This window comes from Oryctolagus cuniculus, chromosome 7 (genome assembly GCF_051225735.1).
Source record: "Oryctolagus cuniculus isolate XC-2025 breed Fujian yellow rabbit chromosome 7, ASM5122573v1, whole genome shotgun sequence".
NCBI lineage: Eukaryota > Metazoa > Chordata > Mammalia > Lagomorpha > Leporidae > Oryctolagus > Oryctolagus cuniculus.
In genome coordinates, this window is record NC_142873.1 from 70,981,810 (window position 1) to 71,009,545 (window position 27,736).

At 40.0% G+C, this 27,736-nt stretch overlaps 1 protein-coding gene across 5 annotated transcripts in view; it reads right to left on the reverse strand.

The window, feature by feature from the left end:
• SLC35A3 (solute carrier family 35 member A3) overlaps window positions 1-27,736 on the reverse strand; it is a 76,508-nt gene that overhangs the window by 12,691 nt on the left and 36,081 nt on the right. For all 5 annotated transcript variants that reach the window (XM_008264828.5, XM_089300302.1, XM_002715839.6 and 2 more), the window contains 3 exons: window positions 18,156-18,327; window positions 8,649-8,767; window positions 5,811-5,944 (listed from right to left, as the gene is read on the reverse strand). In XM_008264828.5, coding sequence (XP_008263050.1) covers window positions 5,811-5,944; window positions 8,649-8,767; window positions 18,156-18,327 — 425 coding nt within the window. The remainder of the gene's footprint in view (window positions 1-5,810; window positions 5,945-8,648; window positions 8,768-18,155; window positions 18,328-27,736) is intronic.

Genomic DNA, 27,736 nt, shown 5'->3' on the forward strand with positions numbered 1-27,736 from the left:
GTGCATGGAACATTCTCTAGGATAGACCACATGCTAGGCCATAAAGCATGTCTCAGCAAATAAAAAAAAAAAAACAACTCGAAATCAAAAGATGCATTTTCTCAGACCACAATGGAATGAAGCTGGAAACCAGCAACTTAGGAATCTCTAGAATATATGCAAACACATGGAGACTGAACAAAAGCTTCTGAATGAACTGTGAGTCATAGAAGAAATCAAGAGAAATCAAAAAGTTTCAGGAAACAGATGAAGACGGCAATACAACATATCAAAACGTAAGGTATACAGCAAAAACAGTGTTAAGAGGAAAGTTTAAAGCAACTGGTGACTACATCAAGAAATTGGCAAAGTACCAAACAGATAAGCTATCAATGCATCTCAACGATCTAGAAAAACAAGAGCAAACCAAACCCAAAACTAGTAGGAGAAAAGAAATAATTAAAACTAAAGAAGAAATCAACAAAATTGATACAAACAAAAATATGTATAAAAGATAAGCAAAACGAAGAGCTGGGTTTTTGAAAAAATAAACAAAATTGATACACCACTGGCCCAACTAACCAAAAAGAGAAGACCCAAATCAATAAAATTAGAGATGAAAAAGGAAATGTAACAGCAGACACCACAGAAATAAAGAGAATAATCAGAAATTACTACAAAGAGTTGTATGCCAACAAACTGAGAAACCTAGAAGAAATGGACAGATTCCTGAACACACACAGCCTACTTAAATTGCATCATGAAGACACAGAAAACCTAAACAGACCCATTATCAAGACAGAAACTGAATCAGTAATATGACCCTTCCGACAAAGAAAAGCCCAGGACTGGGTGGCCTCACTGCTGAATTCTACCATACATTAATGAAGAACTAACTCTGATTCTTTTCAAGTCATTCAAAACAATTGAAAGGAAGGGAATCCTCCCAAATTCTTTCTATGAATCAAGCATCACCTTAGTTCCTAAACCCAGAAAAGACACAACGGAGATAGAGAACTACAGACCAATTTCCCTGATGAAAATAGATTAAAAAAAAAATCCTCAACAAAATTCTAGCCAATTTGATCCAACAACATATCAGAAAGATCATTCATCCGGACCAAGTGGGATTTATTCCTGGTATGCAGTGATGGTTCAACATTCATAAATCAATATGATAAATCACATTAACAATCTGAAGAACAAAAACCATATGATTATCTCAATAGACACAGAGAAAGCATTTGATAAAATACAACACCCTTTCATGATAAAAACTCTAAGCAAATTGGGTATAGAAGGAACATTCTTCAACACAAACAAGGCAATTTATGACAAACCTACGGCCAGCATACTATTGAATGGAGAAAAGTTGGAAGCATTCCCACTGAGATATGGATGCCCACTCTCACCATTGCTATTCAATATAATCCTGGAAGTTTTAGCCAGAGCCATTAGGCAAGAAAAAGAGATCAAAGGGATACAAATCACTATTTGCAGGTGACATGATTCTATATATAGGGGATCCAAAAGACCTACCAGGAGACTATTGGAACTCAGAAGAGCTTGGTAAAGTAGCAGGATATAAAATCAATACAGAAAAATCAATAGCCTTTGTATACACAATGACAAGGCTGAGAGTGAGCTTCTAAAATCAATCCCATTCACAACAGCTACAAAAAAAAAAAAAAAAAAATCAAATACCTTGGAGTAAATTTAACCAACGATGTCAAAGACCTCTATGATGAGAATTTCAAAATATTAAAGAAATAAACAGAAGAAGCTGCAAAAAAATGGAAAAATCTTCCATGTTCATGGATTTGAAGAATTAATATCATCAAAATGTCCATTCTTCTGAAAGTAATAAACAGATTCAATGCAATACCAACCAAAATACCAAAGATATTTTTCTCAGATACAGAAAAAAATATGCTGAAATTCATGTGGAAACACAGGAGAGCCTGAATAGCTAAAGCAATCTCATTAAAAAAAAAAAAAAAAAAAAAAAAAAAAAGCACAAAGCCAGAGACATCACAATACCAGATTTCAAGACATACTAAAAGGCAGTTATAATCCAAACAGCTTGGTACTGGTACATAAACACATGGAGAGATCAATGGAGCAGAATAGAAATGCCAGAAATCAATCCAAGCATCTACAACCAACTTATATTTGACCAAGGTGCTAAAACTAATCTCTGGAACAAGGACAATCTCTTCAACAAATTGTGCTGGGAAAACTGGATTTCCACATGCAGAAGTATGAAGAAGGACCCCTACCTTACACCTTATACAAGACTCCATTCAAAATGGATTAAAGACCTAAATCTATGACCTGATACCATAAAATTATTAGAGAACATTGGGGAAACCCTGTAAGATATTGGCACAGGCAAAGAATTCTTGGAAAAGACTCCAGAGGCAGAGGCAGTCAAAGCCAAAATTAACAAATAGGATTACATCAAATTGAGAAGCTTCTGTACTGCAAAAGAAACACTCAAGAAAGTGAAGAGGGAATTGACAGAATGGGAAAAATTATTTGCAAACTATGTAACTGATAAAGGATTAATAACCAGAATATATAGAGATCAAGAAACTCTACAACAACAAAACAAACAAGCCAGTTAAGAAATGGGCAAAGGACTTAAACAGACATTTTTCAAAAGAGGAAATCCAAATGGCCAACAGCCACATGAAAAAATGTTCAGGATCACTAGCCGTCAGGGCAATGCAAATCAAAACCACAATGAGGTTTTACCTCACTGCAGTTAGAATAGCTTTCATACAGAAATCAACAAACAAATGCTGGTGAGGATGTAGGGAAAAGGTACCCTAATCTACTGTTGGTGGGAATGTAAACTTGTAAAACCACTATGGAAGAAAGCTTGGAGATATCTTAGAAATCTGAATATAGACCTACCATATGACCAGCCAACCCACTTCTGGGAATTTACTCAAGGGAAATGAAATCAGCAAATAAAAGTTATTTGCACCCCCATGTTTACTGCAGTTCAATTCACAATAGCTAACACATGGAATCAATCCAAATGTCAGTCAACCAGAGACTGGATAAAGAAATTATGGGATATGTACTCTATGGAACACTACACAGCAGTAAAAAAAAAAAAAAAAGAAATCTGGATATTTGCAACAAAATGGATGAATCTGGAAAACATCATACTTAGTCAAATAAGCTAGTTTCAAAGGGACAAATACCGTATGTTCTCCCTGATTTGTGATAACTAATAAAGCACCTACAAGGAAATCTGTAGAAGTGAAATTGACATTTGACAATGACATCTTCAAGTCATTCAAGCAATGACTTGAAGAGCCCTTGTCTTGACTGTCAATGAACATTTTTTTTCTCTTCTTCATACCATTTGTTGAATTCTTTACTTAACATAGTTAATTATATTTGTATAAAGTCAATTGAAAATAGATCTTAGTAAGAAAATAAGAGTGAGAATGAGAGGAAGACAGACGTTTGTAACTGTAAAGCTGTATAGTTCTGCATACTTTCCTACAGACTTACTTCTAAGGGTACAGTTTAAAAACTTGCCATGGGACCCCAAATCCCATTAAGCTGGGTAGTAAAAATACCATCTTAGGTGTTAAAGTGGCCATATTAAGTGTTCAAGTGATCAAATAGATAGGATTAAGTGTTAAAGGGATCATATAAATAAGATCAAGTGTCTGGTAATAATAATAGGCGGAATTAAAAAGAAGAGAATGTTCCAACATGGGAAGCAGTCCACACAGCAGACTCATAGAATGACAATTGCTTTAATAAGCACTCTGACCTCAGAATCAGCCCTTAAGGCATTCTGATCTGGCTGAAAAGCCCATGAGAGTATTTCAGGCATGGAAAGCCAAGACTCTGTGGCAAAAAAATGTCCTATGTGAAAAATCTCTGTGAGAGAGATCCCAGTGGAAAGAAGTGGCCAGCAAAGAAGGATGCACATTTCTCTGAAGGGACGAGAGAACTTCCACTTTGCTTGGGACCTTGTCTAAATACTGATGAAGACTGTGGATTCAAAAGGCTTTCATAGCCCTGGCAGTCATGTCAAGAGCCTTAGTGATTACTGATGTCATACATAAGAGTGTTAATTGTTAAATTAACAACCGGAGTCACTGTGTACTTACTTCCCGTGCAGAACTTCTGTCCTCAATGAGTTGTATTATGAGAATTAACTGTAAAACGTGTTCTCAAACAGTTGTGTGTGTGTGTGTGTGCATGTGTGCATGTCTGTGTGCAAATTGTTGAAATCTTTAGTTAGTATAGAGTTGGTCTTCTGTGTATAAAGTTAATTGAAAATGACTCTTATTGGTGAATGGGACTAGGAATAGGAGAGGGAGGAGGAAGTGGCATGGGAGGGTGGGTATGGTGGGAAGAATCATTATATTCCTAATACTGTACTTATGAAACTTGTACTCATTAAATGAAAAGGTTTCTTTGGGGGAAAAAAAGAAGAAAATAAAGAACTTCTATACATTTTAGCTTCCTCTTATAAACCAATCTATATACTTATCAACACACACTGCTTTTCCTTGGATTGCTATGGTTAAATCATATTCCTATGTAAATCAAGGAGGATTTCTGACCTAAGCAACTAAAAAAAAAGAAAGTGCTGCCTTTTACTAAATTGGGATACCATGCCAGGGATCAGAAATGATTTATCTAGTAGACATTAGAGTGAAAATGTCAAACAGGCAATTAGATACACTAGCTTGGAATTTATCTTTAGATCAGAATTGTTAGCATATATTTGATATTTAACGCAATGAGAAAAGAGATCACCAAGACAGTGGATGCAGATAAAAGATCCTTGGGAAAGAGAAAGGAGACTTTAGGAAAACCAAAAAATGGTATCCTTGAAATCATTAAAATATAATCCCATTAGTCTGGGGTAATAAATTAATAATTATAAAAAATTAATAGGCCCTTTAGTACCACCTATAATGGGTATTCATTACACTCAATTCTTCCTGACCCAACTCCTCCCTTGGCTCTGTAATACTGCATAGTCTTGGTTCTCCTGCCTCCCCTAAAATTCCTTTTGTAATTCCTTTCCAAATCTCTCTTCCTGCTACCACTTGAGTTTCCTTATGAGCCATCTTCTCTATATAAGTCATATTCTTTAAGAAAGTTATCTACTCTCCTGGCTTTAGCTATGTAAATCTTACATTTAAAAATATCATTATGGGGCCCATGTTGTAGCACAGCATGTTAAACTGCCACTTGCAGTGGCAGCCTGTCACATGAGTATCCTGGCTGTTCCACTTCTGATTCAGTTCCTAGCTAATGCACCTGAGAAAGCAGTGGATGATGATCCACATGCTTGGGACTATGGCATCCACCTGGGAAACCAAGAAGAAGCTTCTGACTCCTGCCTCTGCTTGCCCTAGACCCAGCTATTGCAACCATTTGGGAAATGAACCAACAAATAAATAGAAAAATCTAAAAAAAAAAAAAAAAAAAAAAAAAGTGTACTCCAATATGAGATGCTCACATCCCAAGCAGTGGATTAACCTTCTGCACCACAATGCCCATCCCTTGATTAACTTCTTCATATTGCTTTTTCACTTTGGTGGGGGAAAACATTCAGATCTATTGGAAAAATTCTAGCCAGCCAAATATATATAAAAAACTTTCCCATGGAAGATTTTTTTTAAGCATTTGAGATGTTTTTTAAAAGACGGTTAAATTGATTTTTAATTATACTTCAACAATTTTTCTAAAGTTGTAGTAGGACAAAATTCACCAGATCACCTTAGGAAAATTTCTTATCTTTCTATATACTTTGGAAGATTTAAAGAAATAGAATATTTTACCTGGTTGGCACAAAATCTTGTAGCCAAAAATAGGATATCAGTGTTGATAATATTATAGACAAAGATGTTGCAAATCCTTTTAAAATATTATCCGCATACTTAATAACAGCAGCCACTACAAGGCCTCCAAGTGCCTGTAGAAGTTTCAGAAGATTATTTTTAAAAACCAACATATAAAACTGCTTTTCAAAATAATTTCATTGCTTACCAAAGCATAGGCTCTGTCCTATAAATTTAACCCATCATCAAAAGTGATTTACAGTCATATTAAACACTTCATAACCCACAGATTTCTAGGTTTTTCTCAGCAGCCTTCTTATTTCAAAAGGTATCTAATAAAGTACTTACCACAGCAATCTACAGTTTGTTACAATAATGAAGTAAAGCAGCTATCTTCAATAAATTTAGTAATTAAACACCAAATGTGGGAAGATAGATCAATATGAATAGTGAAATGCTTTTACTTTTGAGTATTTACTAGCCTTTCAAATCTCCTAGTGGGGTGTTCTCCCCATTTTATTCTACCTCTCACCTCTCACCATTGTCAAATTACTTTCCCTAGGCACAGCTTTAATCATGTTCTTTAAAAGTATATAAAGATCTGGTTGCTCCTCTTCCAGTCCAGCTCTTTGCTATGGCCCAGGAGTGCAGTGGAGGATGGCCCAGGTCCCTGGGCCCTGCACCCGCATAGGAGACCAAGAGGAAGCACCAGGCTCCTGGCTTCAGATCGGAGCAGCGTGCCGGCCCAACGCGCTGGCCGTAGCAGCCACTTGGGGGGTGAACCAATGGAAAAAAGAAGACCTTTCTATCTCTCTCTCAATGTCTAACTCTGCCTGTCCAAAAAAAAAAAAAAAAAAAAAAGTATATAAAGAACCTTTCTATCACTCCCAAATTCCAAATTGTCGCTATTTATGGTTTTACTATACAGGTTCAGCATACCTACTCTGAAAAGCTGAAATCCAAAATGCTCCAGTATTCCAAATTTTTTGAGCACTAATGTGGTGGTACAAGCAGAAAATTCCTCATGTGATGGGTCTCACAACACAGGTGCACTAAAAATGTGTATATTTACCTTCAGGCTATATTTATAAGGTATTTACAAAACAAATAAATTTTGTGTATAAAGATGTTTTCCACCCCAAGATACTTCATTATGTATGAGAATACATCAAAATATGTGTGGAAAAAATGGAATTAAAAGAACAGCTTATGATGATAACAAAAAACTTTCCAAACCTATGAATAGTTTTTTCATAATACATGAAGTTTATTCATGTCTGATGCATAGATTTAAAAAATTTTTTGTACAAAAATTAACTTATTTTTTAATTCTCCTTTTTTCATGAACTTCTTGAAGTTCACTTACATATGCAAATATACTGAAACCCACCCCCTTCCAAAAAAAAAATCAGCATTTCAGTTAAGGGATATTTAACATGTACTATATAGCTTTGTTTTTTGCCAAACCCTACTTAACAGCTTCCCAATCTGGGTTATCTTCCTTTAGAACTTTCACTGCAACTCTCTAATGATGGAAACTTTATTAAGAAAATGCCATAAATTATGGCCATTAGATTTTCTACAAATTAACTCTGGGTAACAATATTTCTTTGCAATGTTGTCATTCATCAATTTCTCCCTATTGAATATCTCATACCAGTTATACTAAATTGTTTATATTTTTGTTCAAGTCTCCAGCCCCTTCTTAAAGGAAGTTGGCTTCTTTTGCTAGCATAAAACATGAGTTTAGTAAGCATTTGCTCTCCTGAGTTACCTTATCTCCACTCTAAATTCTCTCTCAAATTTTTACTTATCATTGTGTCCTTTACTGCATCTTACATAATATAAGCATGCTTCCTACTATGAAAACATAATTATCTTTTGCCACCTTCCCCATACCTGTTGGGACCTTGTGGCTTTAAATACCTTTAGATGAATGGAAGAAGGATCTGAAGACAATAACTTGTATCTTAATTTTTATATCCTCCAGAGTATTCAATAAATATTTTTTGAAGATAGAAATACTCAAAACTAAGCAATTACAAATTACATAAAAACTAAAGCAACTTGACAGGAATATTCTAAACTGTATTAGAAGCTAAAATCAGAACTAAACATCTAGGTATGCTTCTTGAGTCTCAGTGGACTGACCACAGAATTCCTGTGCAATGATAAAAACTGAAGAAAAATTAAAACTTATATTTGCTTTTAGTTTCAAATATTTTATTGTGAAACTTGCATTTTCATTATGCTAAATTTGAAAATCACAGTTCATTTATGATTTGTTTTCTTTTTTTCTTTTCTTTTTTTTTTTTGACAGGCAGAGTGGACAGTGAGAGAGAGACAGAGAGAAAGGTCTTCCTTTGCCATTGGTTTACCCTCCAATGGCCGCCGTGGCCAGCACGCTGCGGCCGGTGCACCATGCTGATCCAAAGCCAGGAGCCAGGTGCTTCTCCTGGTCTCCCATGGGGTGCAGGGCCCAAGCACTTGGGCCATCCTCCACTGTACTCCCTGGCCACAGCAGAGAGCTGGCCTGGAAGAGGGGCAACCGGGACAGAATCCGGCGCCCTGACCGGGACTAGAACCCGGTGTGCCAGCGCCGCAAGGCGGAGGATTAGCCTAGTGAGCTGCGGCGCCGGCCTATGATTTGTTTTCAAAATTGGGTTTTCATTAGGGCTAAGATCAATTCTATTTTACCTTTCCTGTATAAAATAAATACAATAAGCCTACTAACAGCAGGAACCCTTTCCCCTTCAATCAGTAAATCCATAGCTACTTTGATTTTCTATGTTAAAATAACATTTATTAGAATTCAAAAAAGGACTTATAGTGCTTTACCTGAAGAGCAACAACTATCCAGGTCAATTGGTTATATCCCTGAAAAAATCCATTCTTGGATACCAATTCTCCGTCATAAATGTACACAGCCATTAATCCAAATATACTCCCAAAGAAACCTAAAGAGAAATAAAATCTAATCTACATCACATGTCACTTAGTTTTTCTGAAAAGGTATTTTTCTGTTGACATTCCAAATAATTTTAATAATGATTTTTTTGATAAAATTTGACTACTTTTAAAATTCTTATTTGGTTTATTCAAATAAAAATAACACTAAACTTAGGACTACACTATGACTTCAAACCAAAGAATATTTAAAAAACAAAGATTACCAACTTTGGAGCACTAAAATAATATGCATAAATTACATGATTAGATGTTTGTCTCACTCAAATATTTGCAATATACTACTTTTGGATTGCATCATTGTATTTTGTATTTTCCTTTTGCTAGGTCTAGATTTTCAATTTTGCAGATAGAAAAATTCAGGTATGAGACAGAACTTTTTCTTAAGAATTTTTGAGTGTGATGTCAGCATACCAAATGAGTGCTGGTTTCAGTCCCAGCTGCTCCACTTCTGGTCCAGATCCCTGCTAATGCACATGGGAAAGCAGAGGAAGATGGTCCAACTGCTTGAGCCCCTGCCACCCAAGTGGGACCCAGATAAAGATCCTGGTTCCTGGCTTTGTTTTAGCAACATGGAGAGTGAACCAGCAGACAGAAGCTTTCTTTCTCTCCCTTTCTGCTTCTCCCTCTCTAAATATGTATCTGCCTTTCAAATAAATAAATCCTTAAAAATGCAGAGAAAGTAAAATGTCATCCTCTGAACATTAAAAAAATAAACAACTTTTGAAAGAACAACAATTATCCAAAAAAGCAGGGCTATGGGCTATGAGCTGGTGTGGTACAGTGCGTTAAGCTGCTACCTACAAAACCAGCATTCCATTTGAGTGCTGATTGAGTCCCAACTGCTCCAGTTCTCATCCAGCTCTCTTCTAATGCATCTGGGAAAGCAATGGAAGATGGCTCAAGTACTTGGACCCCAGCCACCCACATGAGAGATCCAGATGAAGTCTTAAGCTCCTGGCTTCTGCCTGGTCCAAGCCCAACCATTGGTGGCCATTTGGAGAATTAACCAGTAGATAGAAGATCTCTCTCTCTCTCTCTCTCTCTCTCTCTCTCTCTCTCTCTGTAACTCAGGCTTTCAGATAAACAAAACAAATCTTAAAAAAAAAAAAAAAAAAAAAAAAAAAAAAAAAAAACAGCATTAGGGGCCAGCATTGTGGCACAGCAGGTTAAACCACTGCTTGCAACAATGGTATCCCATATCAGAGTGCCAATTCAAACCCTGACTGTTCTGCTTCTGATTCAGCTTTCTACCAAAGTACCTGGTAAAGCAGCAGAAGATAGCACAAGTACTTGGGCCTCCGCCCCTCACATGTGAAACTCAGATGGAGTTCCTGGTTCCTTGCTTCAGCCTGGCCTATCGCTGGCTATTGTGACCACTTGGGGAGTAAACCAGAGAATGGAAAATGTCTCTCCCTCTCTCTCCTCACTCACCCCCTCTTTTTTCCCCACTGCTCTCTGATGCTGTGCCTTTCAAATAAATACATAAACCTTTTTTTTATATAAAAAAGGTGTGTTTTTTTTTTAAATTTATTTGAAAGGCAGAATTACAGAGAGAGGAGAGGGAAGGAGGGAGGGGGGAGAGGCTGAGGAGGGGTAGAGAGAGAGAGAGAGATCAATCTTCCATCTGCTAGTTCACTCCCAAATGGCTGCAACGGCCAGGGCTGGGCCAGGCCGAAGTTAAGAGCCCAGAGCCTTTTCAGGGTCTTCCACATGGATGCAGGGGCCCAAGCACTCAGGCCATCTTCCACTGCTTTCCCACGTGCATTAGCATGGAGCAACTGGGTCTTTCTTTCTTTCTTTCTTTTTTTTTTTTTTTTGACAGGCAGAGTGGACAGTGAGAGAGAGAGAGACAGAGAGAAAGGTCTTCTTTTTGCCGTTGGTTCACCCTCCAATGGCCGCCACGGCTGGCGTGCTGCGGCCGGCGCACCGCGCTGATCTGAAGGCAAGAGCCAGGTGCTTCTCCTGGTCTCCCATGGGGTGCAGGGCCCAAGCACTTGGGCCATCCTCCACTGCACTCCCTGGCCACAGCAGAGAGCTGGCCTGGAAGAGGGGCAACCAGGACAGAATCTGGCGCCCCAACCGGGACTAGAACCCGGTGTGCCAGCCCCGCTAGGTGGAGGATTAGCTTAGTGAGCCACGGCGCCAGCCTGCAACTGGGTCTTAAACCAGCACCCATATGGGATGAAGGCGTTGTGGGTGGAGGATGAACCAGCTATTCCACAACTGGCTCTCATAAATATTTTTTAATATTATAAAAGGTACACAAATTTCATGTATTTTATATATACAGATTCAGGAACACAGTGATATTTTCCACCCTACTCTCCCTCCTGCCCATGCTCCCAGGCTTCTTCCTTCTCCGTCCCCTATTCCTGTACTTATTATTATTTTTTTTTTTTTACAAAAATCTATTTTCAGTTAACTTTATAGCAAGTCCACAAAAGATAAATCTTTTTATTTCTAGTTTTTTAAAACAAGGTTTGGGTAGGTATTGTTGCACAGCAGGTTAAACTGCCACTTGGGATACTGCATCCCATACTGGAGTTCCTGGTTTGACTCCCACTTCTGCTTTTTTTTTTTTTTTTTTATTTTTTGACAGGCAGAGTGGACAGTGAGAGAGAGAGAGACAGAGAGAAAGGTCTTCCTTTTTGCCGTTGGTTCACCCTCCAATGGCCGCCGCGGCCGGCGCGCTGCGGCCGGCGCACCGCGCTGATCCGATGGCAGGAGCCAGGAGCCAGGTGCTTTTCCTGGTCTCCCATGGGGTGCAGGGCCCAAGCACCTGAGCCATCCTCCACTGCACTCCCTGGCCACAGCAGAGGGCTGGCCTGGAAGAGGGGCAACCGGGACAGAATCCGGAGCCCCGACCGGGACTAGAACCCGGTGTGCCGGCGCCGCTAGGCGGAGGATTAGCCTAGTGAGCCGCGGCGCCGGCCCCCACTTCTGCTTTTGATCCAGTTTTCTGCTAATGCTCCTGGGAGGCAGCAGATAATGACTCACATACTGAATTCCTGCTACCCATGTAGGAAACCTAGGTGGAGTTTCCTGGCTCCTGGCTTCAGCTTGATGAGCCCCACTGGTTGTGGGAATTTAGGTAGTAAAACAGCAGATAGAAGATTCTCTCTCTCTCTCTCTGTTTCTCCTTCTGTCTCCGTCATTCTTTCAAATAAATGAATACAACTTTTTAAAACTCAGGGCTAAAAATCAGTCATAATCAACATGAGGATTTGTGTTACTGAACTCTAAATGTTAGGAAATGTCAATTCAGTAAGAGAAGGAACTATGCCTAGTTCACATATGGATTCTTGATCTCTGTAATACAGCCTATCACATGACTGCTGGATCTAAGAGATTTTCAAGAGCACTGTTAGGCTACAAATTAAACAAATGGATGCTACTGGGGACAATATTTATGGGTAATCTTCAGAATATATACAATCAAAAAAGTAGATGTGTGAAACAAGTTTTTCAAAAAGCAGTAACTAGGGGCTGGCGCTGTGGCGCAGTAGGTTAAACCCCCAGCCTGCAGCGCCAGCATCTCATATGGGTGCCGGTTTGAGTCCTGGCTGCTCAACTTCCAATCCAGCTCTCTGCTGTGGCCTGGGAAAGCAGTAGAGGATGGCCCAAGTCTTGGGCCCCTGCACCCATGTGGGAGACCTGGAAGAAGCTTCTGGCTCCTGGCTTCAGATCAGCTCAGCTCAGCTCAGGCCGTTGCGGTCATTTGGGGAGTGAACTGGCTCTATCTTCTCTGTATCTCTTTTAAATAAAATAATTCTTTAAAAAACAAAACAAAAAAGCAATAACTAGTCAATGTATTTCATAATGGAAAGGAATTTATAAAAGATATAAAAATGCTCTAAAATTTCCTTTTTCTAAAGAATTATTTTATTATTTACTCCCTCAAAGGCTCACAACAGCTAAGACCAGGCCAGACTGAAGCCAGGAACCAGGAACTCCATGCCTCCCACATGGCTGGCAAGCACTCAAGTGTCTGGGCTATCATCATCAGCTGCCTTCTCAGGCACAATAGCAGGAAGCTGGATCGGAAACAGAGGAGCTGGGACTCAAACTGACTGGATGTGGAATGTATGAGTCCTTACATTAGTGGCTTATCCTGCTCTTCTACAATGCCCACTCCTAAAATTTTCTTCACATCACCTCCATCTTTTAAATGTGTCTACTTTTGAATATAAAAGTAATTTTGAAATGTAATTATAAATCACCCCTGAATGTATCACATTTTTAAAAAAGTCTTGTTTATTTTAAAGGCAAAGTGATAAAGAAAGAGATAGAAGGAGAGAGATCTTCCATCTGCTGGTTTACCCTCCAAATGCCCATAATAGCTAGGGATGGGTTAGGTCCAAACCAGGAGCCAGGGACCTGGCAGGAACCCAAGCACTTAGGCCATTATGTCTTACTTCCTGGGCACACAAGCAGGAAGCTGAATTAGAAGTACAGGTGGGACTGGATTCCACAAACTCCAATATGGGATGCCAGCATTCCAAGAAGTGCTCTAACACACTACACCACAAGGCCCACCCTAATTTTTTTCATTCAGAAAAATAATACTTGGGGAAAGCATTTCACTTAGTAGTTAAAATGCCCACATTCCAAATTGGAGGCCTTGGGTTCAAGTCACATCTGTGCTTCCAATTCCAGATTCCTACTAATGCAAACACTGGGAAGCAGCAGGAGATAGCACAAAAGGTTGGGTCCGTGTCACCTATAGAGGAGACCTGGATTGAGTTCTGAGCTCCCAGTTTCAGCTCTGGCCATTGCAGGCATTTGGGGAGTGAACCACTGCATGGGAGCTCTGTCTCGTTTCCTTTTTTCATTTAAAAGATTTATTTATTTATTTGAAAGTCAGAGTTACACACAGAGAGAAGGAGAGGCAGAGAGAGACAGAGAGAGAGAGAGAGGTCTTCATTCTCCTGGTTCACTCCCCAGTGGCCAGAGCTGCACCAATCTGAAGCCAGGAGCTTCTTCCGGGTCTCCTACGTGGGTTCAGAGGCCCAAGGACTTGGGCCATCTTTCACCGCTTTCCCAGGCCATAGCAGAGAGCTGGATTGGAAGTAGAGCAGCTGGAACTCAAACTGGTGCCCATATGGGATGTCAGCACTGCAGGTGGTGGCTCTACCCACTATACCACAGTGCCAGCACCAAGCTCTGTCCCTTTTTCCACTTCTCTCTCACACACAAATATTTAAAAAGTAACACTTCATAATTACTAAGAAACATATCTGATACATAAGGATATATACAAACCATATGTGTCAGTATGTACAGATCTACTGAAATCTAAGAGTTTAAAAATATTCCATTGTCTGGATGATAATATTAAATACATAACATATATGTCAAGAATTTTTTAAGTGCTTTATATATGTTAATTCACTATAACCCTATAAGGTCATACTTGTATGCCCATCTTATAGATGAAGAAACTGAAGGACAGAAAAATTAAATAACTTATCTGAGCTCATACTGCTGGCAAATAATGAACTCAAGATGTGAGTAGAGTAGTTCTGGAGTCCACTTCACTATTTAATCATATTGATAATTTATTAACTAGTCCTCTTAAGTTTTTTCTTCTATTTGTCACAATTGCAATCAGCACTGAAATGAGTAATCCTGAACATCTATCTTTGTTATTTTTTTAGGATAATTTCTCATTCAGATGTGGAATTTTTGCATCAAAACCTACATTTATTCAATATTTTTATAAACATTTGCAAATTGAGATCCAACAATATTATGGCAATCTATACTCCTAGCAATCACAGGTAATAGAGTTCCTACGTCTCTATTCTCTGGCAAACATTGGCTCTCATCGATTTGCTTATCTTGATAAATTGATGTTTGAAAAATGCTAAAACACTGTTTTAACTTTTTTGTGGTAATTTGGACTTGTCCATAATTTATTTAAGTATCCTTTCAAAACTCTCAGATACCTTACTCTTTTTTTCTATTAGCATTGTGCTTATGAGATCAAAACAAAGAGTAAGAGATCCATGAAGCACCATATAATAATGAATTCTGACTTATCTTCCATTTTTATAATTCCAAAAAAATTTTCGGCAGCTCATACAAATCTTGAATTTCTTTCTTTTCTATTTACATATTAGTAATATCTGATATTTACTAGTGCTTATGTCACATATATGCAAAGCACTTTATTCTAAATACTTTACATGTATTATCTCATTTAATTCTCATAGTAACATAGAAGGTAGGTCCTACCATTGAAGACTACATTTTGAAGATAAGCTAGGTGAAGAAGAGAAAGCTTAAGTAACTTCTTTAAGGTCACTTAGGAAGAGAGATGAAATCAGTATTTGAATAGTCTGACTTTAAAAACAAATGTAGGCCGGCGCCACAGCTCAACAGGCTAATCCTCTGCCTTGTGGCGCCAGCACACCGGGTTCTAGTCCCAGTTGGGGCGCTGGATTCTGTCCCAGTTGCCCCTCTTCCAGGCCAGCTCTCTGCTGTGGCCCAGGAGTGCAGTGGAGAATGGCTCAAGTGCTTGGGCCCTGCACTCTCTTGGGAGACCAGAAGCACTTGGCTCCCAGCTTCAGATCAGCGCGGTGCACCGGCCGCAGCGGCCATTGGAGGGTGAACCAACGGAAAGGAAGACCTTTCTCTCTGTGTCTCTCTCACTGTCCACTCTGCCTGTCAAAAACAAACAAAAAAAAAAAAACAAAAAAAAAAAACAAAAAAAAACAAAAAACAAGTGTTCTGGGGCCAGCGCTGTGACACAATGGATTTAAGCCCTGGCCTGAAGCGCCGGCATCCCATATGGGCGCTGGTTCTAGTCCCGGCTGCTCCACTTACGATCCAGCTCTCTGCTATGGCCTGGGAAAGCAGTAGAAGACGGCCCAGGTCCTTGGGCTCTGGCACCCACGTGGGAGACCCGGAAGAAGCTCCTGGATCCTGGCTTCGGATCGGCATAGCTCCAGCCGTTGTGGCCATTTGGGGAGTGAACCAGGGGATGGAAGACCTATCTCTCTGTATCTTTCTCTGTAACTCCGTCTTTCAAATAAATAAAATAAATCTTAAAAAAAAAAGTGCTCTTAACAATCTGCTATATATATAGATTCTGTCTGAAATGGTTAATGATACTGCTTAATGCTTGCAAAGCTTGTGCACTTTCTATACAAATGAAACAAAAATAAGCTAATTAAATTTTGCTTTTAAAATAATTACCTTGAATGTTCTTAAGGGAAAGGAACTCAATAAATTTCTACAATTTTTGCAGAGAAACTTAAATCCGACCTGATGAAATGAAGGTTCAGGTATAAGCTTATTTATTTATATTTGACAAGAAGAGAGAGAGAGAAAGAGAGAGACAGAAAGAGACATCATCCATTCACTGGTTCACTTCCCAAATACCTCAACATTCAGGGCTAGGCCAGGCTGAAGCCAGGAGCTTAGAACTCAGTTTGGGAGGGTGGCAAGCAGTAGAAGATGGCCAAGTCCATGGGCCCCTGCACCCACGTGGGAGACCCGGAAGAAGCTCCCGGCTCCTAGCTTTGGATCGGTGCAGCTCCACAGAGCAGCACAGCTCCGGCCATTACAGCAAATTGGGTAGAGAACCAACGGATGGAAGACCTCTCTCTCTCTCTCTCTCTCTCTCTCTCTCTCTCTGCCTCTCCTTCTCTCTCTGTATAACTCTGACTTTCAAATAAATAAATAAATCTTTAAATAAAAAAAAAAACTTAAGCAAAAAGAAGCACCAAAGTCAAAAAGACAGAGGCTAAAACAGAATATGTTGATTTGCAATTAGTTCTTCTCACATGGCCAGTTTTATATAGTATAGCATCATCCAAATAAATATGTACCAGAATACTAAATGCTAGAAGTCCTTATGAGGATTTAAATGCTACAATACCATAAATAGTTTGAATATTTGTTCAAATGTAGTTCTTTAATATGTGGGATTTGTTGTTCTTTTATTTACCTTAAATTAGAAACCTGCTGAAATATTTACAAGCTAAAACATAACACTTTGAATTAAAAAGATTTTAAAACAAACAAACAAAAAATTAATCAGGGCTGGCGCCATGGCTCACTAGGCTAATCCTCCGCCTGCGATACCGGCACCCCGGGTTTCTATTCCCACTTGGGGTGCCGGATTCTGTCCCAGTTGCTCCTCTTCCAGTCCAGCTCTCTGCTGTGGCCCAGGAGTGCAGTGGAGGATGGCCCAGGTCCTTGGGCCCGGCATCCGCATGGGAGACCAGGAGGAAGCACTTGGCTCCTGGCTTCGGATCAGCGTGGTGAGCCAGCCGCAACGCGCTGGCTTGGCGGGTGAACCAATGGAAAAAAGAGGACCTTTCTCTCTGTCTCTCTCTCTCACTGTCTAACTTTGCCTGTCAAAAAAAAAATCATTTCAAACTTCCTCCATTTAAGTATATCAATTTCCTTTTCTAGAAATAAAATGCATACATTTTATTCAAATGTATAATGTATACATTTTATACAAATACTGATTTTATCTCTCTTCCTAAGTGACCTTAAAGAAGTTACTTAAGCTTTCTCTTCTTCACTTAGCTTATCTTCAAAATGTAGTCTTCAATGGTAGGACCTACCTTCTATGTTGCTATGAGAACTGAATGAGATAATACATGTAAAGTATTTAGAATAAAGCGCTTTGCTTATACATGACGTAAGCACTAGTAAATGTCAGATATTACTAATATGTAAATAGAAAAGAAATTCAAGATTTGTATGAGCTGCCGAAAATTTTCTGGAATTATACATTATACATTTTATATTAGGAAAGTAGTGGCAACCAAGGATAAAGTTACTTGGGCTCCAAAATGTAAGGATTGAAAGAAACTATATACCCCATATCATAGACCTAAAATTCCATATTCTTTTTTTGTTTGTTTTTTGAGAAGCAGAGACAGAGGCAGGGACAGACAGAAAGACAAGGAGAGCTTCTACACACTGGTTCACTCCCCATATGCCCACAATGGCCAGGGCTGGACTACGCCAAAGGGGTAGGTGAGAAGTCAATCCAGGACTGCCTTGTGAGTGGCAGAAAATCAGTCATTTGAGCCATTACTGCTCCTCTCAGGGTTTGCACCAGCAGGAAGCTGGAGTCAAGAACAGAAGACAAGCATTGAATCTCGGTACTCAGATAAAGTACACAGATGTCTTAACTTAACTAATATCTTAATGACTAGGCCAAATGCCTACCACTAAAATTCCATATTCTTGAGTAAAAAATCATTCATTTAAATATACTTTTTAAAAAAGGGAAAACCACTGCCAGGTATTTGGATAAAAAGATTTTAGGCAAGCTTACTTATTTTAAAATAATCTTTAAATTTAACAAGATAATTGATGTAAAAATATTAGAAAATATTCACAACTTACCAAGCTGAATGTTTCTTATCCATACTGATTGTTTTGTTTCTTTTAAGATTTTCTCAAAATAAACACCAGCAAAGCCACTTGAAAAACATGCTGTGAGAACTGCCATGAGACCTACAAACTGAGAGCCAGCTGAAAGTTCCTTAGAATCAAGTTCTTGAGAATCTGAGGGCCACTGAATAAAAATAAAAATATTCAAGATTAAGCCCTATAATACTTTCTGAAGGGCATATTAAGAGCTCACTTGTACAACTTAATACAAAAATGCATTCACTATCCATCTTGGGGATTGTCTAGGAGACCTTTTGAAAAAAAAAAAAAAAAAACAAGCTTTCAATCATTTGCTCTTTTCCCCACAATGAGAATATATTACTATTACAGCCTATAATTTAAAAAAATACCCTAAGGGATGATAAATATCATAAATTCCATCACTTACAGAAACCAATCTATTATTTTAAAATAATTCTTTAAAGTGTAAGTTCTTTAAAGACCTCCATTTCATTTTTAAAATTATTTTCAAATTATTCATTTGAGAGGCAGAGTTACAGGAAGCCAGAGGCAGAGAGAGAGAGAGAAAGTCTTCCAATGCTGGTTTACTCCCCAGATGGCCATGGTGGTGGGAGCTGTGCTGATCCAAAGCCAAGAGCCTGGAGCTTTTTCCAGGTCTCCAACACGGGTACATCTTCTACTGCTTTCCCAGGCCACAGCAGAGAGCTGGATTGGAAGCAGAACAGCCAGGACTCAAACCGGTGACCATAGGGGATACTGGCACTACAGGCAGCAGCTTTACCCACTATGCCATAGCACCAGCCCCAAGACCTCCATTTCACACAGAGGTAGATGAAAGGATGAGAATCTTAGATTTTCTCTGATGTCTCAGCAGAAGCAGGGATTAATTAGAAAGACAGGTGTTAAATCAAGTATAATTAAGGAAAGCTGTTGGTAGGTAAATCTCAAACAATGCCAGTGAGAGATAATCCACCAGAAAATAAAGGAAAACTACAGTAAGAAGTGTGTTGGAAAAGATTTCCTGGTCATCATGGCTTAAATGTCAATGACTCTGACATAATCAACTGATACTTCCTAATTATTGTCAAATGTTCTTTCACATCTGATGCCTCACTCCTCTGTTTCATCTTCTACTAGCTGGACTTTTTTTTAAGACTAGCTGGACTTTTTTTATTTTAGGATTTATTTGTTGGGGGCTGGTGTTGGGTGTAGCAGGTAAAGCTGCTGCCTGGAGTGCTAGCTTCCCATATGGGTGCTGGTTCGAGTCCCAGCTGCTCCACTTCTGATCCAGCTCTCTGCTATGGCCTAGGAAAGCAGTAGAAGATGGCCCAAGTCCTTGGGACCCTGCACCCGCGTGAGAAACCTGGAAGAAGCTCCTGGTTCCTGGCTTCAGATTGGCACAGCTCCTCAGATCAACGTAGCTCCAGCCATTGCGGCCAACTGGGGAGTGAACTAGCGGACGGACAACCTCTGTCTCTCTTTCTGCCTCTCCTCTCTCTGTGTAACTCTGATTTTCAAATAAATAAATAAATCTAAAAAAAAAAAAGATTTGTTTGAAAGGCAAAGTGACAGAGAGAAGGAGAAACAGAGAAAGATAACAGACAGACCTAACTTCCATACTCTTGATCATTTCCAAATACCTGCAACAGCCAAAGTTGGGCCAGGCCAAAGCAAGAGCCAGGAATGAAATTCGGGTCTCCCATGTGGGTAGCAGGGACTCCAGAACTTGGATCATCATTTGGTGCCTCCCAGTTCATTAGCAGGAAGCTGGATTGGAAGTGGAGTAGCCATGATTTGAACTTGTACTCTACTATGGAATTATGGACATTACAAGCAGTGGCTTACACTGCTGTACCACACCAGCTCCACTAGATTGACTTTTTATTTTAAAGATTTATTAAAATATAAAGATTAAAATTTTATTCAAATTTGTTAAAGATTTATTTATTTGAAAGGCAGAGTGACAGAGAGAGGAGGGGAGCCAGAAAGAGAAAGATCTTTATCTGCTGATTCATTTCCCCAAATGGCCACCACAGCAACAGCTGAGTCAGCCTGAAGCCAGGAGGCAGGAACCTTATCCAAGTTTCCTATATGGACGGCAGAGGCCAAAGTACTCTGGCCATCTCCCACTGCTTTCCCAGGCACATCAGCAGGAAGCTGACTCAGAAGCAGAGCAGCCAGGACTTGAACTATTTCTCTGATATGGGATGCTGGCATTGCAAGCAGAGACTTAACCTGCTGTGCCTCAATATAGGCCCAATGCTGGACTTTTTAAAGCCACTTTTCCTTCTTAAACTGTACTTTTCTGGCTGGTGCTGCGGCTCACTAGGCTAATCCTCTGCCTTGCGGCGCCGAAACCCTGGGTTCTAGTCCCGGTCGGGGCGCCAGATTCTGTCCTGGTTGCCCCTCTTCCAGGCCAGCTCTCTGCTGTGGCCTGGGAGTGCAGTGGAGGATGGCCCAAGTCCTTGGGCCCTGCACCCACATGGGAGACCAGGAGAGGCACCTGGTTCCTGGCTTTGGATCAGCACGGCATGCTGGCCACAGCGACCATTGGAGGGTGAACCAATGGTAAAAGGAAGACCTTTCTCTCTCTCTCACTGTCTACTCTGCCTGTAAAAAAAAAAAAAAAAACAAAAACAAAAACAAAAACAAAAACAAAAACAAAAACTGTACTTTTCATGGCTATAAAGACATCTCCATCAATGTGTTAAATAACTTTTAATGATGAAATTGTTTATTTCCTATTCAGCTTACCTTCATTGTGGGACTGATATTAACTACTCATTCCTTGCCTCTTGAAATTACCTGCTCTTTTCCTTGGTTCTCCCCTCCCGATCTTTTAACCTGCACTACTCAACAGACTTTCTTTCTCAGAAGATAGAAATGCTCTGTACTTTGCTGAATAACAGCGTAGCCACTATACATGTGTGGCTATTAAGCACTTGTAATATGACTGAGAACTAAAATTTAAATTCTATTTAACTTTAATTAAATTTTAATAGCTTATACTAATTCACTCTAGCTTGGAAAGTTGATTCCCAGCAGTTTTGATACCTCTTCTGAACTCAAGTCCAAGATTTCAATTGCAATTCTGAAGATTATTTCCTCAAAAGCAATGTGACCTAAATTTCTTCATCATCCTCCAAAAGAAACATACCTTTCGAAGCCTTTATTTCTATTTAAAAAAAAAATCATTATTTAAAATTAACTCTTTCAGGGCAGGCATTGCACGTGCTGGTTAAGACACTGCTTGAAATGCCCACATCCCATAAAGGAAGGCCTGCGGTGCAAGTCTTGGCTCCTCTTCTGACTCCAGCTTCCTGCTTTGTGCACCCTGGTAGGCAGCAGTGATAGATGAAAGCAAGTACTTGGGTCCCTGCCACCCGCATGGCAGACCCAATGTAGTTCCTGGCTCCTGGCTTCAGGTTCCCAGCTCTGACTATTCTGGGAGTGTGAGGAATCAGCTAGAGGATGGGAGATCGATTTCTCTGTTTCTCACTCTCTCAATCACTCTGCTTGCCTTTCAAATAAACACTTTTTAAAAAATAGAATAAAGATAAAAATAAGTATTTTTATCTCCTTAATATCCATTGCAAATGATATTTATTAGTCTCATACTCATACTGATTAACAGGAGTGGGGAACTTTTTTTCTGCCAAGAGCAATTTAGATATTTATAACATCATTCACAAGCCATATAAAATGATCAACTTAAAAATTAGCCTGCAATAGATTTACTGAAATTTGAGTTCCACTTGACATTGCCTTGGCAAGGTAAGACCAAATAATCTTGTCGGCCTTATATGTGGCAGATATTCCCCACCCCTGCGTTCTGATAACTTTAATGTAACTGCTCCCAGGAATTCCAGTTCCACTAACCAGCCAATTTAGCTTCCTTTCATTCTAACTACTTCCCATTCCTAGAGTCCTTCTCCCCATCAAAGTGCTCTGCATACCCACAGGATTTCTCTGATTATGTTACTCTGTCTTCCAAATTTCCAATGAAACCTTACAGCCTACAGAGGTCAAGTCTCAGTTTCCAGTCCAATACTGAGGATGATATACAATTTGCTTTCAATCTGTATTTGGCAATTTCATCTTTCACTATATTTCTGTCATCTTTTGTTCCAATCAAAGAAGTTTATTACCATTCCTTAACCTATCTTGTGCTCATCTACATCTGCATATATGTATATGCATATATATGTGTGTGTGTATATATATATACATATATATATATATATATATAGTCAAGAGATAGGGACAGAAAGAGCTCATCTACTAGCTCACTCCCTAAATGTTTGCAATGGCTAGAGTTGGGCAAGAACCTAAGCCAAGAGTCCAAAATTCAATCTAGATCTCCCACCTAGGTGGCAGGGACCCAATTACTTGAGCAATCACTGCTGTCTCCTAGGGTCTGCAACAGCAGGAAGCTGGAATCAAGAGCAACAGCTGGGGCTTGAACTCAGGTACTCTGAAATGAGACAAAGGCATCATATCACTAGGCCAAAAGCTCACTTCCATATATTTCTTCTAAATTCCTTTTTCTATAATGCTTTTCTAATGTTATAGACCTACTGAAACACAAGGAGTTTTAAAACTTCTGGCTCTGCCACTATTAGATCTGTGCCCTTAAGTAATTTAGTTAACTTCTCTGGTCTTCAATTCTTTTACTGCTGGTTAGAAAAAGTGTCTACTGGGCTGGCGCCGCGAATCACTAGGCTAATCCTCTGCCTTGCGGCACTGGCACACCAGGTTCTAGTCCCAGTTGGGGTGCCGGATTCTGTCCCGGTTGCCCCTCTTCCAGGCCAGCTCTCTGCTGTGGCCTGGGAGGGCAGTGGAGGATGGCCCAAGTGCTTGGGCCCTGCACCCCATGGGAGACCAGGATAAGTACCTAGCTCCTGCCATCGGATCAGCGTGGTGCACCGGCCACAGCGCGCCGGCCGCAGCGGCCATTGGAGGGTGAACCAACGGAAAGGAAGACCTTTCTCTCTCTCTCTCTCTCACTGTCCACTCTGTCTGTCAAAAAATAAAAAAAAGAAAAAAAAAGAAAAAGTATCTACCTTAAAAGGGCATTATGTTAAATATAGAACAAACACCAAACAGGGTGACTGACATATAAGTAATCAATATGCAGATTTCATTATAGCTACTATATTTTAAAAAATAATTCAAATCCAACCTAATCCCTGAGGTTCTCCCAGAAATGATCTGCACTAGCAGTGTACAAATATCACTTGACAGAGTCAGTGCTGTGCTGCAGTGTGTTAAGAGCCCCTTGCACTGCCGCCATTCCATATGGGCACTGGTTTGAGTCTGGGCTGCTCCACTTCCAATCTACCTCCCTGCTAATGCACCTGAGAAAGCAGAAAACTGCCCAAGTCTTTGGGCCCCTGTCACCCAATGGGAGACCCAAATGAAACTCCTGGCTTCAGCCTGGCCCAGCCCTGGCCATCACAGCCATTTGGGGTATGAACCAGCAAATGAAGACCTTTTTCTTTGTCTCTCCTTCTCTCTCTGAATCTATAACTCTGCCTTTCAAATATGTAAGTAAATTGACATGCGAACCCAATGAAAATAACAAGGACATTATTCTCAAGTCTAGAAAAAATGATGCTAAAATTCACATGGAAACAAGAGACCCAGAATAGCTAAAGCAACCTTAAAAAACAAGAACAAAGCAGGAGGCATTACAATACCAGTTATTTAAAGACATAGTACAGGGTAGTTATAATCAAAACAGCCTGTCCCTGGCACAACAATAGACATGTAGACCAATGGAACAGAAAAGAAACCCCAGAAATCAATCCACACATCTAAAACCAACTAGTCTTTGACAAAGGAGCTAAAAAATCAATCCCTGGACAAAGGATGATCTCTTCAACAAATGGTGCTGGCAAAATTGCATCTCTGTGTGTGGAATTATGAAACAAGGCTCTTGCTTTATACCTTATATAAAAATCAACTCACAATGGGTGAGGGATCTAAACCTAAGACTTGAAACCATCAAATTACTAGAGAAAAATATTGGGTAAACTCTGCAAAACATTGGCACAGGCAAAAACTTCTTGAAAAGACCCCAGAAACACAGGTAATAAAAGCAAAAACAGACAAATGGGATTACATCAAGCAGAGAAGCTTCTGCACAGCAAAAGAAACACTCAACAAAGTAAAGAAACAATCAAAAGAATGGAGAAAATATTTGCAGTCTGTGCATCTGATAAAGGATTAATACTAGGACCTATAAATCTATACAGAACTCAAGAAACACAACAACAAAACCAACAAATGGGGCCAGCGCTGTGGTGCAGTGGGTTAATGCCCTGGCCTGAAGCGCCGGCATCCCATATGGGCGCCGTTCAAGACCTGGCTGCTTCACTTCCAATCCAGTCTCTGCTATGGCCTGGGAAAGCAGTAGAAGATGGCCTAAGTCCTTGGGCCCCTGCACCCGCATGGGAGACCCGGAAGAAGCCCCTGGCTCCTGGCTTTGGATCGGTGCAGCTCTGGCTGTTGAAGCCATTTGGGGAGTGAACCAGCACATGGAAGACCTCTCTGATCTCTCTCTCTCTCTGGCTCTAATCTCTCTGTAATTCTTTCAAATAAATAAAATGAATCATTGATTGATGATGAACAAATGGACACTATGAGAAACAGTGACTTGATCAGCTCTCGTCCTGACGGTTGATGTACAATGTAATACTTTATCCATTTTAATATATTTTTTTTTTTGTTCTAGTACCATTGGTTGAACTCTGTAATTAACACACAATTATTCTTAGGCGTTTAAATTTTAACTGAAAAGTGATCCCTGTTAGGAATTTGGAAAACATTATGTTGAGTGAAATAAGCCAGTCCTAAAGGGACAAATACCACTTGTTCTCCTTGATAGGTGACACCTAACTGAGCACCAAAAAGGAAACCTGATAAAGTGAAATGAGCACTATGAGAAACGGTGACTTGATCAGCCCTCACCCTGACTGTTGATGAGCAGCTTAATATGTTATCCCTCTTAGTATTTTTTTGTTTGTTCTACTTAATGCTTTTGGTTGAATACTGTAATCAATACACAAGTCTTCTTAAGTGCTGGAACTTAACTGAAAAGTGATCGCTGTTAAATATAAGAGGGGGAATAAGAGAGGGAAGAGATGTGCAATTCGGGACATGCTCAAGCTGACTTACCTCAAACAGTAGAGTTAGAAACATACCAGGGGATTCGAATTCAATCCCATCGAGGTGGCATGTACCAATGCCATCTCACTAGTCCCAGTGATCAATTTCTGTTCACAATTGATCGTAATGACAGGACTAAGAACCAAAGGGATCACATAAACAAGAATAGTGTCTGCAAATACTAGCTGATAGAATAAAAAAGGGAGAGAACGATCCAACATGGGAAGTGAGATACACAGCAGACCCATAGAATGGCAGATGTCCTAAACAGCACTCTGGCCTCATAATCAGCCCTTAAGGCATGCGGATCCGGCTGAAATGCCCATGAGAGTATTTCAGGCATGGAAAGCCAAGACACTCTGAGGGAAAAAAAACCTAAATGAAAGATCTCCATGAGTGAGATCCCAGTGGAAAGAATGGGTCATCAAAGAAGGAGGTACCTTTCTCTGAAGGGAGGAGAGAACTTCCACTTTGACAATGGCCTTCTCTAAAAATGATCAGAGTCAGTGAACTCAGGGGGCTTCCATAGCCTTGGCAGCTCATGACAAGAGCCTAGGGTGATTACTGATGCCATAAACAAGAGTGTCAATTTGTTAAGTCAACAACAGGAGTCACTGTGCACTTACTCCTCATGTAGGATCTTTGTCCTTAGTGTGCTGTACATTGAGATCTAATGCTATAACTAGTACTCAAACAGTATTTTTCACTTTATGTTTCTGTGTGGGAGCAAACTGTTGAAATCTTTACTTAATGTATGCTCAACTGATCTTCTGTATATAAAGAGAATCGAAAATGAATCTTGATATGAATGGAAGGGGAGAGGGAGTGGATAAGGGGAGGGTTGTGGGTTGGAGGGATGTTATGGGGGGAAGCCATTGTAATCAATATTCTGTACTTTGGAAATTTATATTCATTAAATAAAAGTTAAAAAAAAGAAATTTATATTTACTAAATAAAAGTTAAAAAAATGGAAAAAATAAATAAAATAAATCATTGAAAAAAAAGGTGGCAAAGTATTCACAGATTTGCAAAACAAAAGAGAAACCACTTGACAACTAGTCACGTAAAAACAAATGTCATTTGTTTTCCCTTTTTTTTTTTTTAAAGATTAGAGTTACAGACAGAGAGTGAGGAACAGAGAGAAAGGTCTTCCATTGGTAAGTTCATTCCCCATATGGCTGCAATGGCTGGAGCTGAGCTGATCCAAACCCAGGAGCCAGGAGCTCTTTCCAGGTCTCCCACACAGGTGCAGTGGCCCAAGTCCTTGGGCCACATTCTACTGCTTTCCCAGGCCATAGCAGAGAGCTGGATTGGAAGCAGAGCAGCCAGGACACAAACTGGCACCCACATGGGATGCCAGTGCTACAGATGGAGGCTTAGCCTACTACACCACAGCACCAGCCCCTGTTTTTCCTTATCTTAAATTATGCTTAAATCTTACTAATTAGGCAATGGAAACAGAAGGAGTAGTGAAACACAGCCACTGCCTTCTAGGAACTTAAGGTGCATTAGAAACATGGACACATACATAAGCATCTAACTATAGGTAGTATGGGAATATATACACAAATTACCATAGTTGCAAAGAAGGGGTAAATGCTCAGCTTGGGCTGTCTGGAAGGTAATTTTGAGGAGGTAATACTTCAACAGTCTGCTGCTCTTCTTCCAATCCAGCTCTCTGCTATGGCCTGGGAAAGCAGTGTAAGATGGCCCAAGCCCTTGGGATCCTGCTTATATGGGAAACCCAGAAGCAGCTCCTGACTCCTGGCTTCAGATCAGCCCAGCTCCAGCCATTGTGGACATCTGGGGAGTGAACCAGTGGATGGAAGACCTATCTTCTCTCCTCTCACTGTCTGTAACTCTGCCTCTCAAATAAATAAATAGATAATAATAATAATAATAATAATAATAATAATAAAGCAAGCAGAGTGGCCCGGGAGGGCAGTGGAGGATGGCCCAAGTGCTTGGGTGCCTGCACCCACGTGGGAGACCAGGAGGAAGCACCCGGCTCCTGGCTTTGGATCGGCATGGCTTCAGATTGGCGTAGCTCCGGCCGTGGCGGTCATTTGGGGGGTGAACCAACGGAAAGCAAGACCTTTCTCTCTGTCTCTCTCTCTCACTATCTCTATCTGTTAAAAAAAATAAATAAATAAAGCAAGCAGAGGTGGGACCCAATCCCAGGCACTCAAATATGGGATGCAGGCATCCCAAGCACTGGCTTAACCACTGCACCACATTACCAACCCCTGCATTGTATTATATAGATGTCACAGTAAGTGACTTAGTAGAAGCTGGATTCTGGGAATGGTTATAAAAGTAAAGTAAAAAAATAATGAGGAGGAAGGCTGGCACCATGGCTCACTAAGCTAATCCTCCACCTGCAGCGCCGGCACTCCGGGTTC